This window comes from Podarcis melisellensis, assembly GCF_964234715.1.
Source record: "Podarcis melisellensis genome assembly, chromosome: 3".
NCBI classification, from domain to species: Eukaryota; Metazoa; Chordata; class Lepidosauria; order Squamata; family Lacertidae; genus Podarcis; species Podarcis melisellensis.
The window spans coordinates 75,059,622-75,078,264 of record NC_138530.1 but is presented as its reverse complement, the minus strand read 5'-3'; the positions used below and the strand labels follow the sequence as shown (position 1 = coordinate 75,078,264).

At 48.5% G+C, this 18,643-nt stretch overlaps 1 protein-coding gene across 1 annotated transcript; it reads left to right on the top strand.

The window, feature by feature from the left end:
- Positions 1 to 1,670: 1,670 nt before the first annotated feature.
- PRDM13 (PR/SET domain 13) lies at positions 1,671 to 17,889 on the top strand (the record flags this gene model as incomplete). The annotated part of the gene is made up of 4 exons (XM_081904708.1): positions 1,671 to 1,924; positions 5,122 to 5,253; positions 5,359 to 5,479; positions 16,169 to 17,889. The coding sequence occupies exons 1-4, from the start codon at positions 1,781 to 1,783 to the stop codon at positions 17,887 to 17,889; spliced, it is 2,118 nt and encodes a 705-aa protein (XP_081760834.1). The 5' UTR covers positions 1,671 to 1,780.
- Positions 17,890 to 18,643: the final 754 nt, after the last annotated feature.

The following is an 18,643-nucleotide window of genomic DNA, read 5'->3' as shown; positions in this document are numbered from 1 at the left end:
GACCACGTGTATTCTGCCACCCTGTTTGTGATGGCCTCATCCTGACTCGAAAGCTATCGCCTCTCATTTCAACATGACTTTCCTCTAAGAAACTAAATCTAGCAAGCCAGCACCCCCTCCCCCATAGTAGCCCTGCGACTCAATCCTACGCAGAGGTAATCCCCTTTATTTAGTGGGCCCCAGCTAGTGTGTGCATAGGATTGCAGCTGTAGCCGTATTTATATCAAATCCAATCTCAATGATGTTCAAAGTATCTCCTTGCAGATAAGTATTTTACGAGTTTTGGCTTATTTCTTCCGTCCATCCTCTCTGCCTTTCCTCTGGGATGTTTTATCTTCACCCAGTGAATAAATATGGACACGAACAAGTACGTATTCGGATTATTTCGTCACCACTCCTCATCATTCCCCATCTCTTTTGGATTTCTTAAATAAATTCTTGTCCGTCTTTGGAAATCTCATAGAGCACATGGGGTGCGTTTTGTTCTAGGCCTGTTGGAATGTGAGTGCTACTTTTCTATTGAAGTTTTTTTTTTTTTTTAAAAAAGAACCGGACCACAACAATCTTTGTAGCTTAGCGACCTATATCGGGGTCGGAGAATGGATCCAGGGATTGAAAAACGGATCCGTTCGGCGAAACTCCTGCATGAACTTCCCCTGTGTATTGTTTTGTGCGCTCGTGCGCCTTTTTCGCCCAATACAAGGCGCTTCCTTCGATAAGCCAAATAAAACTATTTCTAGAGAACTTCCAAACGCGAAGCTTGGTGCTTTCAACTCAGGCCGAGGATTTCTCTGTTTTACGCAGTTAAAAGCAGGAGAAAAATGAGAGTTGAGGAACCAAGCCGTCGTTGCAAAGGGATTTCTGGGCTCCAACCAACCCACTGAATTGGTAATATGGCAGCGTCCCCGTCCCCCCTCTTTTTTAAAGTGTAGGTATTTTCTGGTGTTTTCCCATCAAGTACCTGCCCAATTTCTGTATGGCACACGCCAGGAATCAATAGAAGTTAACAAGTCCTCCAAACATCCCCCCCTAATCTCTTTGTTTAATCGCCTTTACAATCCAGCCCAAGGAAAGAGAATTAAAAATCTTTGAAGTCTCCTGGCTGACAAAAGGCTCAGCCAAGTAGACTTAAAACACTCCCTTCTTTTCCAAAACTGGTTTGTCGGGGAACAATCGAAGGAAGTAAAATTTATGGAGAAATTATACAGTGGATTTGTCACTTAAAATATCGTAACTGTCTCGGGGACAATCCCCCATGCTGAGGATTAATGGTCCCTCCAGACCTTTGATTCACCAGCGCCTTTTCTTTGCCCTTGACAAATTGGATTTTTAGGAATGGGAAGGTCGCCGGGGCCATTGTTGGCTGCCCCATTCAAAAAAGCCCTTGATTATGCGTTGGGGTGGGTGGGGGGAGAGAGAGAGAGAGAGAGAGAGGTTGGTGGAGGGGGCGGGTGGGGGGGTGGGCTAGGGAAAATCTCCATGTGACCCTCTCGGGTGGGACTCGGCAGCTGCTGCAAGAGCCACACTCTCTCATCGCCCCAACCCGGCGCCCTGGAGCACCGGCGGGCCGAGGGGAGAGCCCTCGTGTGGCAATTGAAAAGGCGGCGCGCACCGTCGGCCGCGTCACTTTGCGGGCGGAGATAACGCCGGTGCGGCTCAGCCCTCCTTGCTGCCTGCCTCTGCCTCTCTCCCTCTTTCTGCCTCCCTCTCTCCCTTCTGTCAGTCGAAGAGAGTCCTGGGCGCCTTTCCCGATCGCCGCGTCTGTAACCCGGAGGCAGCGATGCAAAGCAGCCGGGGTCCGCCGGCGCTCAGCGTTACCGCGGAGAGCTGCATCCCGGCTGGCCTGCGCCTGGGTCCGGTGTCCGGCACCTTCAAACTGGGCAAGTACTTGTCCGATCGCAGGGAGCCGGGACCCAAGAAAAAGGTATTGCTCCCGCACCTTGGCGGAAAGCACTGTGGAGGGAGGGTGGGCGAAAGAGGGGAAGTGTCCGAGGGGCTGGCGCGCATCCTTGCGAGGGAATCTTTCCGCAGCAAAGTTATTTCTCTGTCCTCCTCCGTTCATAAACGGGTTTGGGTGTCCACACGAAGCATCTCTGCTCTTCGGATCTTTACGAAGCCAAGAGGCTGCGGGGATGGGCAACCGCCTCTCTTTCAGACCTCTTCCTGGCCTTTCGGGGGAGATCTCTGACTTTAGATGACTTATTTGCGGGGATGGGGGGGGGGACTGTGTTGAACCCTGCTGGATTGGACGTAGATGGGGAGGGGGAAGCTGGAAAAACGAGACAGCGGCGGGTTAAGAGACTTACTGGTGCCCCCGCACCCCGAATTCTAGGAAATCAAATCCGGGTAAATCAAGGTAAATAGTTTGCTCCGGCTGATCCTCCACCCTGATACCAGAGTGGTGGATACGAAATCGGATATATATTCACAACACGAAATAAAATAATAATGAATGAATTAACTGGTAGCTCGACCCCTGTTGCCTGCGATGCCAGTTTCTTTTATTGAATGTACTATGTTTACCTTCTGTTTCAAGGTTCTTTTTTAACCTTAAAGTGGAAGAGGCAAAATAACAGTTAAGTGAAACGAAATCTAAAGGTTCCTAACGCCACCAGGTGAGATTTGCCTCTCATGCAGGATAAAACAACCGCAGAAAAACCTCGCCCGAAACAAAAGCGGCCTGCAGTTGAGATTTCAAGAAAGGTGGCTGGATGGTGGAAGTTTGTGGGAGCGAAATCCACAGTCTTGCGGCTCCTTAAAGACTTGGGGATTTATTGTGGCTTAAGCTTTCCTGGACTAGAGTCCGTCTCATCACCTGCTTGAAGGTGACAGATGCACACACGCGCACAAGAGCGCGTCGATGTTTGTTTGTTTAGGGAATGCTGGGGCCTTAAGGCCATGAAGTGCAAGGGGGGCAATTGTAAGCTTTCCCCACAGGCATCTGTGCAGAACCCAAATGAATGCAAAGATAAGAGATGAAAACAGTCCTCCCACAGACCCCATGTCTGGAATGATCCAATTTATGAAGCACCCTTTTAACGCCGAAATTCTCGCGGGCTCGCCACAGTCACCGTCATTGTTGTTTTGTTTTGCTTTTAAAGAGGATTTCAGTCCATAAGAAACATTCACCAAGTAAAAGAGGATCGGAGCAATCGAGCTGATTTCCCAGCTGGCTCCAAATGTTGATGACTGCTTTGGAGTGCTTTACAGAGAAGTCTCCAAAAGGAACCCCAAATAAGAAAGATTTGTTTGTGTGTATGGATTGCAGCCTTCGAGCATCTCCTCGGATGAGCTTAGCAGAAGGCAACGTTGTCTCCTTTCTTCCCCAAAGCGCAGAGGTTTGTCGTACGTTCCGCTCGGATTCTGAATGCCCTTTAATTGTTTTTAAACGCTCTGCCAGCCCCTTCAAATTTATTTCTCATCTGGCTCCGTTGGTTGCTCCCTTTAGGCTGCCTTTGTTACAGTGACTTTTATTGCCTGGTCATTCAAAGAGGTAGCCCCTCATTTGCTCGCTCTCTGTGTATGACCAAGCAGATTATGAAGGATGAGGCAAGACTCTGAGGCTTAACAGAGTTGCTCCTGTCCTCTTCCTCTTTTGCTCTTATCCTCTTTTTTATTATTTATTCGTTAATTAATTGCCCTACAGGGGCTGGGACCCTTGAAACTAGGTGTAGCCATTTCCCCCCTCGAAGTAGGAAATTTAATAACTATGGTTCTTAAATATGTTCCCCTTCGTCTTTTCAGGCTGCAGCCCTATAGGTCAGGGAAAGTGACAAGAAGCGGAAGAGAGTTTGAAGAAGGCTCTTTTCCCAACTAAGAGGGATTGTTTAAAGAGTTTATATAGGGCGTATGGGGATCACTGACCTCAGGGCAACTTACGCACTTATCTCACTTGTCTCACTTCGGAATGACATGGCATCGAGTGGAGGTGTCCCTTTTTTGGTAGCTGCAATTAAGGTAAAGGTAAAGGACCCCTGGACGGTTAGCGGTTATGGGATGCGGCGCTCATCTCGCTTTTCAGGCTAAGGGAGCCGCATTGTCCACAGACAGCTTTCCGGGTCATGTGGCCAGCATGACTAAATCACTACTGGCGCAACGGAACACCGTGACGGAAGCCAGAGCGCACGTAAACGCCATTTACCTTCCCGCTGCAGCGGTACCTATTTATCTACTTGAACTGTTGTGCTTTTGAACTGCTAGATTGGCAGATGCTGGGACAGAGCAACAGGAGCTCACGGATTCGAACCGCAGACCTTCAGATCAGCAAGCCCAAGAGGCTCAGAGGTTTAGACCACAGCGCCACCCGCTCCCTTGGTAGCTGCAATTACGGTACATGGCAGTGAAGCCGACACACGTCGATTCAAACCCGAAGGACAACCTGGTCCACAGCTCTGGCTAAGTCTAACAATCGACTGCTATCTAAGTTAATTGGCACATTGATCCTAAAGACTATATATATATATGTAGCAGTCACATCGACCGAAACTCCCCAACTTCGAACCACCTGGATTTAAGAGGATTTAAATCTCCCCCAAGACAATAAAGCCGTGAGCCTAAACATACTTACTTAGAAGGACTTTTCAAATGAAATAAAGGAGAACCAAATGAAAGAGTGGAGTTACGGCTGCAATCCTATGAACGTCTACTTGGGAGTAAGAGCCCTTGAACGCCGTGAGGATTTGCTACCGAGTAAGCATGCACGTTCCAATTCCACAGAACCAGTCGCTTATAAAATAAGAAGGTGTCCATCCTCAAACCGTTTGCTAGGAGACCTTTGCCTCGTTCCAGATTAGTACAGCAATGGCTGCATTTGGTTAGCCCTGTAACTCGTCTCCTGGCTGCTGCCTCCGACTAGGATCGAGCTGCGCACTGGTTCACCTCTCTCTCTGTTGATTGTGGAATCCGCTTCTCATGGAAACGATCAAACACAGAGAGAAATTAGACAAATAAGTTATTTTAATAGGTTATGGTGTGTGTGTGGGGGGGACAGGGATGTAACATTAGCGGTCTTTTTGTCTGTGGAGCTGCTCAGTACCAGCGAATGTTGTTCTGGCTAAATAAAGCAAGGACCTTGAACTGACTGGCGGCATAAATGACAGCCTCTGCTGTCCTATGTTCCAGGTGCGGATGCTGAGAGGGGAACTGGTGGACGAAGCCGGGGGCTCTGCTGTGGAGTGGATAGGGTTAATCCGGGCTGCCAGGCACTCGCAAGAACAGACCTTGGAAGCTATTGCAGATCTACCGGGCGGACAGGTACCTACAGCCTCCCTAACTCAGCTCTATGAGCCTTTCTGTCTCAGGGCTGGATAGATTGGCTTTGCTGTCTGGTCCCTTGACGGGCTCTTTCTGTTCTCCTAGATTTTCTACCGGGCGCTGCGAGACGTCCAGCCGGGAGAGGAGCTGACCGTGTGGTATTCCAGCTCCTTGGCTCAGTGGTTTGATATCCCCACCACGGCTACTCCGACGCACGATGAGAAAGGTACGTACAGCACCTTGGCCAGCGACTTGCGCAAGGAGGAAGAGCCTCCCCACAGCGCTGCTCAACTAACTACGCGTTACAGTGAGAGTTTTGCTGTAAGCCCCGCTGAGTTCAATGGGATTTACCCACCAGTACGTTGGGGATTTCAACCCCCAGATTCTTCTATTTGAACTTAAAGCGAGACGGAAGATATCAGGTGAGCCGCAGACCATCGAGTACTTAATACAGTTTAGGCGGAATGAACTTGAAAGTAAGCTCTGTTAAAGTCAACACTGGCTAATAAATTTGTGTGCGGGTGTCATTCAGTAGGTCGGTCTTATACCTTCTTCTAAACTCTAAAAAACAAACTACGGGGCAATTAATAAACTTGTCACAAACGTGGAAGTAAATCCCAGTGTAAACAGTGGTGGTTGTTTTTAAAAAGATCAAGCGAGCTGTTCGTTTGTGGTGCTGGATCTATATGAGACATGTTTGCAAATACATGCTGCTCAGCTAGATCCTGTGCATGCTCACTCGGAGAGAAGTCTCAATGAAGTTAATGGGGCTTACTCTCAAGTAAGTAAGATTGAGGGCTGATGTGCAAGAAGAACCCCAGTCATGCTTGGTGAAAGAAGTGGGGAAGGCTTAAATCCGGCTGAACCAGGATTGTGGACCTGATTGCAATAAAAAGGCAGTATTGGACCACAGCTTAGAGCTAAGATAAAAGTAGCTTAAGTAGGTCCAACAAAAATATTTACTCCAGATACCGTCTTCCCAATGCGGTTGACCTTTGATTGGAACAGTTCTTGAGCTACGAATTTAGAAGGGAGTTTGGACCCTGTCCCTGCTCAGCCTTTTCTTGCATGTGCACCGATTCCCTCTACACCTTACTCAGTGGGCGCCCTGCCACACCGACATTCTTCTCCTTACAATACGACAGTTTTGGATTTTGCCCCCGCCAGTGCTAAAAGAGGCTCGCTAGTTCTAAAGGCCTAGGATGGCTTTCCTTCTGCTTTTGTGCTTTGCCCTGCATCTGCCTTGCATCTCCCTCTCCGGCTTTTCTCGTAACCTCCGGATCCCGTTCTTATTCGAAGTGACGGTATAGTCCATTTAAAGCGGGAAAGTATGCGCGCTGACATACGTGAGGACACCTCCAGCGCTGTTCCGAAATCTTGGGAATTATTGAAGGGACTGCAAAAGAAACAAATGCCACTAGATCTTCTCAGAGTTCTAAGTGCTAGAGGAGAACTCGGCCCGCCAGATTTCTTTCCCCAACCCGCCCAATCATAGTTATGGAGCTATAGTTTATACAGTGGTACCTCGGGTTACATACGCTTCAGGTTACAGACTCCGCTAACCCTTCTTCAGGATGAGAACAGAAATCGTGCTCCGGCGGCGCAGCGGCAGCAGGAGGCCCCATTAGCTAAAGTGGTGCTTCAGGTTAAGAACAATTTCAGGTTAAGAACGGACCTCCGGAACGAATTAAGTACTTAACCCGAGGTACCACTGTATTTTGAAATGGATTTTTGTTCTATCTCCTTTTTTTTTTATAAGAATAGTGTTTTCAGTCAATCCATTCGTTCTCCTTTTCACTCTGGTAATGAGCGGCCACAGCTTCTTGTCCAAGTTAACGCTTTGTGTACTCTTGCTATATATACCCGGTGGCGGGAAGGACTTTGGTTTAAAACTGGTTGATTCTGAGGCAGAGAAGTGCATGGAGCTACTAGGCCTCTCGGATTCAGTGACTTGTGGATCCGTAATGCCGGTGGGCCTTTATCTGTAGATTAGTGAGCTTTAGGAGATAATATATTAATACAAAGAGGAAACTTAATCCTGTTAAAATACAGAGGCTGTACGGATTCAGCAGCATTTCTTGGTGATGGAACCTACCACGAGATCCTGGTTGCAGTCCTGATCACGCTTTTATCTTTTCAGCAGCGTCCCAGGAACGCGATGGGACGTGTTTAGAATTGCACAGCGAATTAATGAAACTGGAGTGTTAGCTGTTAAGTCATCAAACAGCCATTCCGAAAGGCTTCAGCTAGAACTGGTGTCCATTGATTCCGGTGGAGGTTATTTCCACCACAGGGTGCAAGTTCTACACCATTGACTTAGATTTAAAACAGCTCGGCGCAATCCGAGGCAGTATAACTGGGACCAAACCCAAGAGGTTTAGCAGAATAAATGGGTCAAGGAGAAGAGCTGCTTAAAATACAATTTTCAGTTACAGTGGTACCTCGGGTTACATACGCTTCAGGTTACATACGCTTCAGGTTACAGACTCTGCTAACCCAGAAATAGTGCTTCAGGTTAAGAACTTTGCTTCAGGATGAGAACAGAAATCGGGCTCCGGCGGCACAGCAGCAGCAGGAGGCCCCATTAGCTAAAGTGGTGCTTCAGGTTAAGAGCAGTTTCAGGTTAAGAACAGATGTCCGGAACGAATTAAGTACTTAACCCGAGGTACCACTGTATATGGATTGGCCCACATAGCCCTAACAGACTTTAACTTGCACTCAGGCCCAACCCATGCATGTTTAATCAGAAGTAAACCCCACTGTGTTTGAAAGGATTGTGGACTTTGCAGGTTTGGGTTTGCAGAATACTTAGATGAATAATTTTGTAGATCCTGCACTTGCTTGGGAGGAAGCCCTTTGAACTCAGAGCAGCTGCTTCTGAGTTGCAATGTATAGGATTGGGCTGCGTGGTGAGAGGGAATGAAACTTGTCATTCCAAGGACCCTTCCTCAAAAGTGCAAGTAATATAAATGCAAAAGGCAGCTAAAGAGGACCGTTTAGCATAACCATGTATGTTATTGCTTTCTGCACCTATGTGTGGTATAATCCTCCTTACTACATGAGAAGGGTGAAAGAGAGAAAGTCAATTGTTTTAAATCCAAGTACTTCAGGGAAAGTGAATTTAGGAGCAAGCCAAAAACACTAGAGGAGGAAATAGGACCCCACCCTACTCCAATACTAGCAGACAGGAATTACTGAAACAGAAAAAAAATAGTTTCAATGTAGGAGAACTATCCTAATGCAAGAAAACTCCTCAAAAAAGTTATCAATGAATAACTGATCTGATTGCACATCACAAATATGTATAAGAGGCTGGGTACTCTTAATCACATCTTTATATCCCAGACAAATGGTAAGATCTACTGGTTTCAATGGGAAATTTATAAATCTCCTGCAAAAAAATCACAGATGGTGCACAGAAAGGAGAACTTTTGCCTCACAGGCATTTAGTATCTATAGGTAGGATGATGATTATAGTTGCAATGATTCGTTGCTTACTACAAAAAGTCTCAAAGTGGCCTACAATTATAAAAGCATGCATAATGCATTAAAATACATCAAAAAGATAAAAGAATATTAATTGACTAAAAGTGTCCATCCTGCAATAACATAAGAAGGCCAAATCTTATCCCAACATGCTACAAGATGAACACCAGTACTGTCTAGGCTGTTGTTGGCAACAATCTATGGCCTTTTTAACTATGGGGGTGTTATGGTTTTTGTTTGTTGTTATGGTATATATTTGTGTGTTTTTATATTGTAAACCGCCCTGTGACCCTTGGATTAAAGGCAGTATATATATATCTATCTCCATATGACCCCAGTTAAGAGCTAGGTACCTGGGTGAACATGCACATATTTGCCTGGAACCTAAAAGTTGATAATGATGGCACCAGAGAGTATTCCACAATCAGGGGGCCACCACTGGAAAGACTGTGAAGCTGCCTTATCAGACTATTTTTCCATCTAGATCCCTGGGTATAGGACGGTATATAAATTCAAACAACAACAAAAACAACAACAACAATTGTTCAGTATTTTCTACCCCCAAAGAAAAAAAAAGTAAACAAACCAGCTATGGTGGGCTGCAAACCTAAACACACAGGAGGAAGTAAGCCCAATTGAACATCCTAGCTTAGGACTTACTTCTGAAAAAACAGGCACAAGTTTGCACTCCATAGGAACCTGCCTCATAATGAGTCAGACCATTGGTCCATCTGGTTTGGACTGGCTTCACTGTCAACACTGACTAGCAGCAACTATTCAGGGGTTCTACCTGCCCTATTGGCTATGCTGGTGATTGAATTTGGAACCTTCTGCATGCAAAGTGGATGCTCTGACATTAAGCTATAGCCTTTCCCTTTCCTCTCATTTCTTGTTCTGTACTGGACATCATTTTGAGACATTATGGTCCCATCTTTTTATGATATGGTCATGTACTCTGACCATACTGCAACGACTTTTTAAAATACTTTTGTCAACTTATCACCACATATATTAGCAGATACATTATCTAATAATGTGTAAAGAGAATCAATGGGTCACATTTTGGCACTTTGTGTTCTGTTTTCCGTGGCTTGAAATCATTAGGAGGCAAATTCCATGGCTTGAAATCAATAGGGGGCACATAGTTTAGGGGTTCCAGCAGCACCTAAAGCTGTTTTAGAGTGAGTTCAATTATTAGTCTGCCTAGCACAATATTGTTTCCTCTCCTTGGCAGGTGTCTTCCCTAGCCCTGCTGCCCGAGATCCTTTATCTCAGGCATGGGAGGAGGGGGCATCTGTGGCCCTCCAGATGTTGTTGAACTCCACTTCTCTCAACCCCATTCAGCATGACCAATGGTCAAGGATGAGGGGAGTTGTAGTCCAACAAAGTTTGGAGATGCATGGGCTCTCACTATTCCTTCTTTAACTGGGAAAATCCGGGATTTAAGATGGGATTTGCTGTACGTGAAGGTGTTACTTTGACTCCCACTTTCCCAAAACTGTACACCTCTCGGAAGCATGTCTTTTCAATATAACAACAACGATCATGAAGGGGACGAAGCCGTCTTTCCTATCTCCCTTCCCCGGATACACCGTCTCTGTGTTTAGAGTCCATAATAAATAAGAAAGTCCGTCGGATATTGTCCAGGTCTAAAATTAGCATCCCGTTACTGCTGTGGCTTGTGACCCTAAATACGCTTAATCCCAAGTAAGTGTTACAGATTTCAAGTGACACAAACTTATTAAGGACTGGAAAACTTCTGCTAGTCAGCATTTTCTTTCCCAACACTGCATTTTAGCAATTTCTAAGCTTCTGGCAATTACTAAACCCTTCATACGAAATTATAATACATAAGGACTAACGCAATAGGAAGCAACTTGAACCACGACTTTTTGTGGGGAAGGATTTAGATGTTAAAAGCCATTCAGCGAGTCTCTAGTCAGAGATTCTTTCTTCCTGGATAATCTAAAATGTGTAGGGAACTGAAGTCTTGGCAAAATCAACACGATTTGCTTCTGGAGAGTTGCGAACTGCGCGAGACATTCAATAGGCGAATTTTTTTCCACCGTCATCCCATATCGCCTGCGTGAGTCTGCTGAATTCTTTTTGCAGCTGCTACAGGCACAGGAGCCCCTCTTGAAAAACAAACAAACAAACAAACAAACAAACAAACAAACAAAACCAGCCTTACTTAGTACTGCTGTGCCAAACCAATTCTTATGCTCAGCTTCTCCAGTTCCGCTAAAATTATTTCTAACTTTCTCGAGTAGACTTTCATTCAATCCTAAAACGGCAACACAAACCCTGAGACAAAAACAGTTGTCAAGCAAGTGGAACTGTAAAGAGGGTGGCACTTTTAGTTTCACAAAAGTGTTTGACTCGCTCCATTTAGTCATAGATTGAGTAAACGAGGCTCTTAGCAGCATAATGTGAATCGAGAATTGGGGGGGGGGGAGGGAGAGGAGGACAGAAGCCAGCAGTCTGGGTTTAGGGATCGTTAGTGTTTGCAAACAAAGATAATTGGAGAGCGCAGCCTTTGACGAGCTCGCCAGCCGGAGAAAGCTACTCAGTTAAGCTTGTTAACAGCGCCATCCTAACCATGCACGTTTATGCTGAGATGTAGGTCCTATAATCCAATGTGTTTAGGACTGTAGACTTAAATTCGTAAAGTTTTATCGTGGCTTCCTATTCATTCTTTCCTTGCAACCGGGTTATCTGCCTTTCCAGTGTAAGGCCATAGGATGCTTGCAACTGCTTACACTCAGGCTGGGAGGGAGCTATCACTGAACAGAAAGACTTCAGTTTTCTCTGCAGTTAATGAACAGTTCCACGCTGGTTGATTCTTGAACTTTTAAAAGACCCTTTGGCTTGCTTATTCCAGCAGGGTCGAGACCTAGCGCCTGCTATGCCTTCTTGGGCATCCTTTCCTACACGCCAGTTTCGCGTTAACAAGCGACGAAATCCTATCGCTGGAATCCTATCGGCCAAGCACCACCACTGCCACTAAACTCAGAACCGTAGCCCATGGCCGTCTTTATTAAGCAGCCAGGGACATTCACAATTATTTCGCTGAGATGGCCAACTAATGCATAGATCACAAATCTTATTGACGTATAAACTTACAAGGTAACCCGGTGTGGTTGGACCCCAGGTGCCATTAGCCTCAGGATGCCCTACGGTCAGAGAGCATTGAAGCTTAGTTCTTTTGAACCCATAAAAAAGGGAGGGAGGGAGGGAGGGAGGGAGGGAGGGAGGGAGGGAGGGAAGGAAGGAAGGAAGGAAGGAAGGAAGGAAGGAAGGAAGGAAGGAAGGAAGGAAGGAAGGAAGGAAGGAAGGAAGGAAGGAAGGAAGGAAGGAAGGAAGGAAGGAAAGAAAGTATATTGGCATCTGATTGGCCACTGCAAGAACAGGATGCAGGATTAGGCGGGCTTTTGCCCTGGTCCAGCAGGACTGCTCCTGTGTTATTGAGAGTAATATATCTGTATCTAGGTGTGGCGTTTATTATATGTCTGTATTTCAACTTTTAGAACCACATGTAGAAGAAAGATGATCGCATATAGATTCCACAAGCTATACATTATCTTTCATTCTTTGCCTCAGCCAGGCTCTTCACTATCTGTCTTTCCCTCTAAGCGATTTGCTTGTTCACTATTTCATATTCCGGCCCATCCCCACCCCCCCACAATCGAATTCCTGTGGGGCTTTTCTTTTTGCATTCGGAAATGCCACCTCTTTTACGAGTCTCTCTATAGCTTTGAAGCGCTGGTCGCTTAATTTAACCTTTGCTGGTGAATCATCCGGTGCAAAACCTCCGTGTTCTGCTGCAATGCCCCCACCGTCTCCACAAAGTATCGAAAGAAGGGGACGTGTGTGTCGCAGGAGCACGAAGTCGCCCCGTCGGTTTGTTCCGCCTTAGGAAACGCCAAGCGTTTAAGGATCGGGGGCGCAAAGGGCACTGTATTCTGAAAGGACCGATTACGTATGGCCCATACATATAGGATATTGTCTCGCCTGGTAATGGGAGGCTCATGATCATTAGATTGGCCTTTGTTTCCTTGCGTCAGCTCCCTGACATAAGGCACCTATTCTGCAAACGTCAACAGATGGGCCGCCGGACACAGGCGTTAAGGCAACAGCTGCGCGCTTTTCATTCCTCGTGGAGTCCAAAGGCAGCCCCGCCAGAGCGCATTTGTGGCCCTCTGCGCCTTTGCACTGCTTTTTACTCAACTCTCTACCTCCCTCCCCACTCCTCTCTCAGTACTCAACAGAGAAAGGCATTAGCAGTTTAGGATTCATATCCCACAGCCATACATCTTTTTTTTTTTTTTAACTAATCTCAAACAACTCCTAGCTCGCTCGTTTTTTACAATCACATTCTGAGATTGATTCCAGCCACACACGCATGTACTATGGAAAAATAGAGGGAAGTGCCTTCGACTGAATCAGACCCGATTGGTCTTTCTAGGTCTACACAAGTTGGCAGCGGCTCTCCAGGTTTTAGACAGGGAGTCTCTCCCAGCCCTACTTCGACATGCCGGAGCTCAAACCTTGGGACATTCCGCACGCAAGGCAGGTGCTCTAACCACTGAGCCATGCGCTTCTATCCCTCCTTCTTTATATCTTACATTCATATATCACCTTTCTTTCCTCATTGAACCCAAGCAGTCTCCCTTCCAGCAATGTGCAGACCCATAGCAGATCAGCTTCAACAAGGTGTTGGCCTCAGGTGCCCTCGGAGCGCATCTTTGACACTCCTTACCTGCTCTCTGTGCAAATGGCACAACGAGCCCTTTCTATGTTACCCGAAGTGTGGGCTCCAAAGGCGAGTAGGGGATAGTCACAGCAGCCCACGGCTTTAATGGTAAGCACGCTTACTGAAAAGTAAATCCTTGTGCATAAACACTCATGTAAGAAGGCTGTTAATCCGATAAATTACTTATAATGACTTTTCTAATGCTACTCACACACTCGTCGTATTAAAGTCACAAGTCTATAGTAACTTGGACGCGAAAAGAGAAAAACAAGGGACTACAGACTGACTGAGAGTGCAACACGCCTATTCAGAATTAAGTCTTGTTGAGTTTCGATAACTTCCTATAACTTTGGGATTGCCGCCTGAAGCAGGCGGATCCACATTTAAGTAATCGTCGGTTTTCCACGAAGGTAAAATAACGAGAACTCCAAATCACAGTCTAGTTAAGGCATGGAGTGTTTAAATATGAATGAAATGGGTTTAGTTCCGCTAACGTCTCCGCTGCTGAACTGGCTTAAATCCAAGTAAGTTGACTTTGCCAGACAATGAAGCAGAATGCAGTTCTCAAATCATTCACCCTGGAAACTTCTCGTTGTAGGTGGCAACAGAATTCTCTGTAGTAAGTTAGCGCTGGGCTCCAAACTTAAGGTCAGTTCAAAGCCTGCAATTTTATGTTTGCAACCCTAATTCTCACACTTGCCTAAGTCCATTTGAACCCAGTAGGACTTACTTCCAAGTCCACATGCACAGTTTTCACCGCAGGGAAAGGCTCTCGTTATTTATCAACCTCCCTCCCTCCTAACGCGTTCCGAAAAGCCATCCACTATGGCTTCCGGTTCTTGAGACTATGCCTGGGTGTTTGGTAGGTGTTAGCTCTGATTTGATGTTCTAACCCTGAGAGGTTCCCATTAGTGGCCATCTTGTAACCACATTCCTTCCTGAGAGTTGCCATGGCCTAGTGTTGGGCTTTTGATTCACAAATCTTTTCAGTTATTTATTTAAGTGGAGTCCTCTCAGCTTCGCGGAGTTGTGAACATAAACATGATATGGGATGCAACGGATTAATATCAATTGTGAATAGTTACGCAGGGTTCCACTACAATATCAGAGGCGCAGTGCAGGTCTTATGCATGCGGTCTTATGCCGAGTCAGACGTTGAAGTATTTTAAGTTCTTCTTTCTAGAACGTTAAATCAAGCTCGTCTAAGCTTCCAAGTTTAAGGTGCAAAGCATGGTACTCTGCTGATCTCACGGGAGCAAGGAAAGATAGAGTTGCCAAACGTCCCCTTTTTCCAGGACAGCCCTCTTTTTCATGAATAGGTAAAATGAGAGTCGTCATAACGATCCATAGGTAAAAGTAGAAATCGGCAATAGTGTCCCTTTTTTTGCTCTTCAAAACATGGCAACCCACATTATTAAATAACTAAACAATATATCCTCTCCTAGTGTCGAAATCCATTCTACAGACATTTGATCCATCTACCTTTATACTTATCTATGTGGACTTGTCTTGGCTGTCCAGGGCTTCAGACACGAGCATTTCCTTGGGATCCCATGGAATTGAACCTATAGGACTTTTTTGCACGTGAAGAGCGTGCTCTACCACTAAACCCTGAATCACCCCAGAATCTGGTTCTCTGTCTTGAATGTCAGCGCAGTAAAGCCAACTTCGCCGCTCCCACACGTCTGAGAGCAAGTGCTTTGCACGCAGGAGGTTCCAGATTCGACCCCCAGCATCTCCAAGACACCTTGGAGAGCTGCTGCTGTCAGTCAATGTAGAAAGCACTGACGTAGACGGACCAACAGCCTGACCTCGCGTAAAGCAACTTCCCAAGTGCAATAATGAAATGACTACCCAGGCACTACAGATCGCTATACCGACTTGGATAAATGATAATGGGCATCTATCCGAACACGGTTGGCTGGAATGCACTGGAGGAGACCTCAGCAAAGCCTGAGAGAGATGCTTGCTATGTGACTGTGGCATGATGTAGCCCGCTTTCATCTCCGCATGTTTGGGAAGAAGGGTGGGGAGTTGATATGTGCATGAATGGTCTTGATATGCCCCAATGCTGGTCTTTGCTAGAAGTATATGGATGAACTTTGGGGAAAAAAGAAAAAGAAGAACTTATGAAAGACAATTAAATACAGTGTTTAATTATGGGCAGAGTATTCTTCACATGGGTAGTTGGCAGTGCAGAACTGGCAAGTGGGTTGCCCAGGGCAAGATAAAGCGACGAACAAATTCAATAAATTATAATAATATTATAATAGCTGTGAAGTTTGAACGCCACATTACTTCACATTAAAAAACAAACAAACCGAGAGACATTATATGTATTCCAACAAAATCTGAATCGAATTCCACCTTCAATTCAAGTTGCCTCCACGCTGACCTAGCCTTCAAATGGGGTGGTGGTGGTGGTTAACAGGTGACTGAACTACGGCTCCCATCATCACAAAGCATTGAGGGCTGACGGGAGTTGGAGGTCTAGAAGGCCCGAGATTAGCAACCTCTGCTTCAAGCATTTCTCACTTTCAAAGTTGAACATATAATATTTCAGATCCAGGTTTCATATTCCCAGGCACCTGGTTCCAAATCTGTGAGAAGAGCTTAGTCGGGGTTTCTACGTGTTTGCCTAGTTAACGTCTCCTTGCTTTGCTTTCCCTCTGCTAGGCGAAGAGCGCTACATCTGCTGGTACTGCTGGCGGACCTTCAAGTACCCCAACAGCCTCAAGGCGCACGTCCACTTCCACTGCGTGCTGAACAACGGCCGCAGCTTCCTGGGCTCTCCGGAGCACGCCCGGCCTTCGGACCTGTTCAGCCTGTCGCTGAAGCCCGCGGCCGCGCCGGCGTCCTTAAGGACCCACTGCGCCGGCGGCTCCAGGGAGAGCATCAAGCGGGAATCCTCCGGCTCGCCGCCAGTGGCCAAGGCGGGCGGCGGCGGCGGGCGCAAGGCGGCGGCCAAAGAGGAGCAGGAGAGGGCCTTGGACATGAGCGTCAGCTCGACGGGACGGGGTCCGGGGCAGTTTCTGGGCCTGCTGGGAAGCGGCGGCGGCAGCAACGGGCTGTCCTTCTACCCCGGGGCGAGGTCCGCCTTCAAGCCCGCCGGCCTGGCCAAAGCCAACCAGGCGGACTCTTCTCCACCGGCCTCTTCTTTCCGGGAAGAGGGTAAGGCCAGCGGCTTCAGCAAGCTCTTGGGGAGCCTCAAGCCCGGCCGCTCCAGCGGCGAAGGCCCCCTGGGCGTGGGCAGCGGCCCCCAGGGCCACGCGCAGCAGCAGCACCACGCGCCCCAGCCTCACCACCACCACCATCACCACCACCATGCCAAGTGCCACGCGGCTACCGCGCCGCCTCCCTCAGCGGCGGCGGCGGCGGCGGCAGGCTTGGCTTATTCAGGGGGCGCCCGAGGCTTCCCGCTGCTCTCGCACTTCGAGGAGACGTCCGCCTTCAAGCACGTCGAGAGGGGTCTCCACGCCAGCCTGTCGCCGCCCGCCTCCGCCCGCTACCCGCCTCTCCCCAGCGGGCTCCATCTGGAGCGCTTCGCCGCCGCCCTGCCGCCCTTCGACGGGCTCAAGCCCTTCTCCGCGTCGGCGGAGTGCAGCCTCCCGCCCTTCATGCCTTTCACCGTCTACAACGGCGAGCTGCTCTACAGCGCCCCTTACTACCCGCTCAAGCTGCACTTTGGCAACCTCCTCAAGTACCCGGAGTCCGTGTCCTATTTCAACGGGGCCGCGGCGGCGGCGGCTGCAGCGGCTGCGGCGGCCGCGGGCCTGAACCCGTCGGAGCTGGGCTCCCTGGCCAGCATCGACCGCGAGATCGCCATGCACACGCAGCAGCTGTCGGAGATTGCGGCGGCCGAAAAGAGCCGCGGGCGCTTGGAGAGCTTGCAGCCCTCGGCGTCGTCGGGCCCGGCAGGCGGCAAGCCCAAGACGGGCCACTTGTGCCTGTACTGCGGCAAGCTGTACTCGCGCAAGTACGGCCTGAAGATCCACATGCGGACTCACACCGGCTACAAGCCGCTCAAGTGCAAGGTGTGCTTGCGCCCCTTCGGGGACCCCAGCAACCTCAACAAGCACATCCGACTGCACGCCGAGGGCAACACGCCCTACCGCTGCGAGTTCTGCGGCAAAGTGCTGGTCCGGCGCCGGGACCTGGAGAGGCACGTCAAGTCCCGGCACCCGGGCCAGAGCTTGCCCAAGGGCGGCGCCGGCGGCGCGGAGGACAGGAACGGCGCCGACGCCGCCGGGTACGCGCGCCCGGAGCTGCAGGAGCCAAAGACTGACAACGAGAGCGACGTCGACGTCTGCTTCACGGACGATCAGAGCGACCAAGACACGGGCGGCAGCAGCAGCGGAGGCGGAGGCGGAGGCTGCCGGGCCAAGGAGCAGCAATAGGAAGCAGCTCGAGGGGGTGGCAGATAGGTAGGGGTGGGCTTGGGGAACGGCGCTGCCAAAGCTGCTGCCGCCTCCGCCGCCGCTTTCCTCTCCACCGGCTCTGCTGATTCACTCGCTCCTTGACTAAGAAAACGACCCCTAGAGTCTCCCTTCTTCCCCTAGGAACAGGACAGTTTTGCTTCAACACAACAGCGGCTCGTTTTAAGACATGCCCGCATAAGATTTCAAATCATTTCTGTCCTTTCCCTCGACCCCCTTCCAGCCCGCGGGGGCTGCTAAGCTGTACACCACGGGTAGCCAACGTGGCGCCCTCCACATGTTTTTGGACTACAAAAACAGTTCCCAGCATCCTTCACCATTGGCCATGGCCCTGGGGCGGTAGAGCAGCATCTAGAGGGCGTCACGTTGGCTAGCCCAGCTATACACGCAGTGTAACCGGTATGTTCAGAAGTGCAGCGTAATTCCTACCGAGCGCAGTGACACTGACATGCCCAGTGCGCATGTGTAAGAACGGCCTCCACCAATGTGAATTCCTTCAGGTACCTCGACGGGAATTTATGTCAAACAATAATCTTCTGGTCTAGATGATGCAGGGAATCTGAGTATTCTGTCAACTTGGGTAGGAAAGATTCCTTGTCCTGGCTAAGTGGGAGATACAAAGAGCCATGCGCGGTCTTTTGTTCACAGCAGAGGTAGTGTGTGGGAATGTTGGTCACACACAGGGGGAGGAGGCTCCAGAGAGGTATGACAGGAA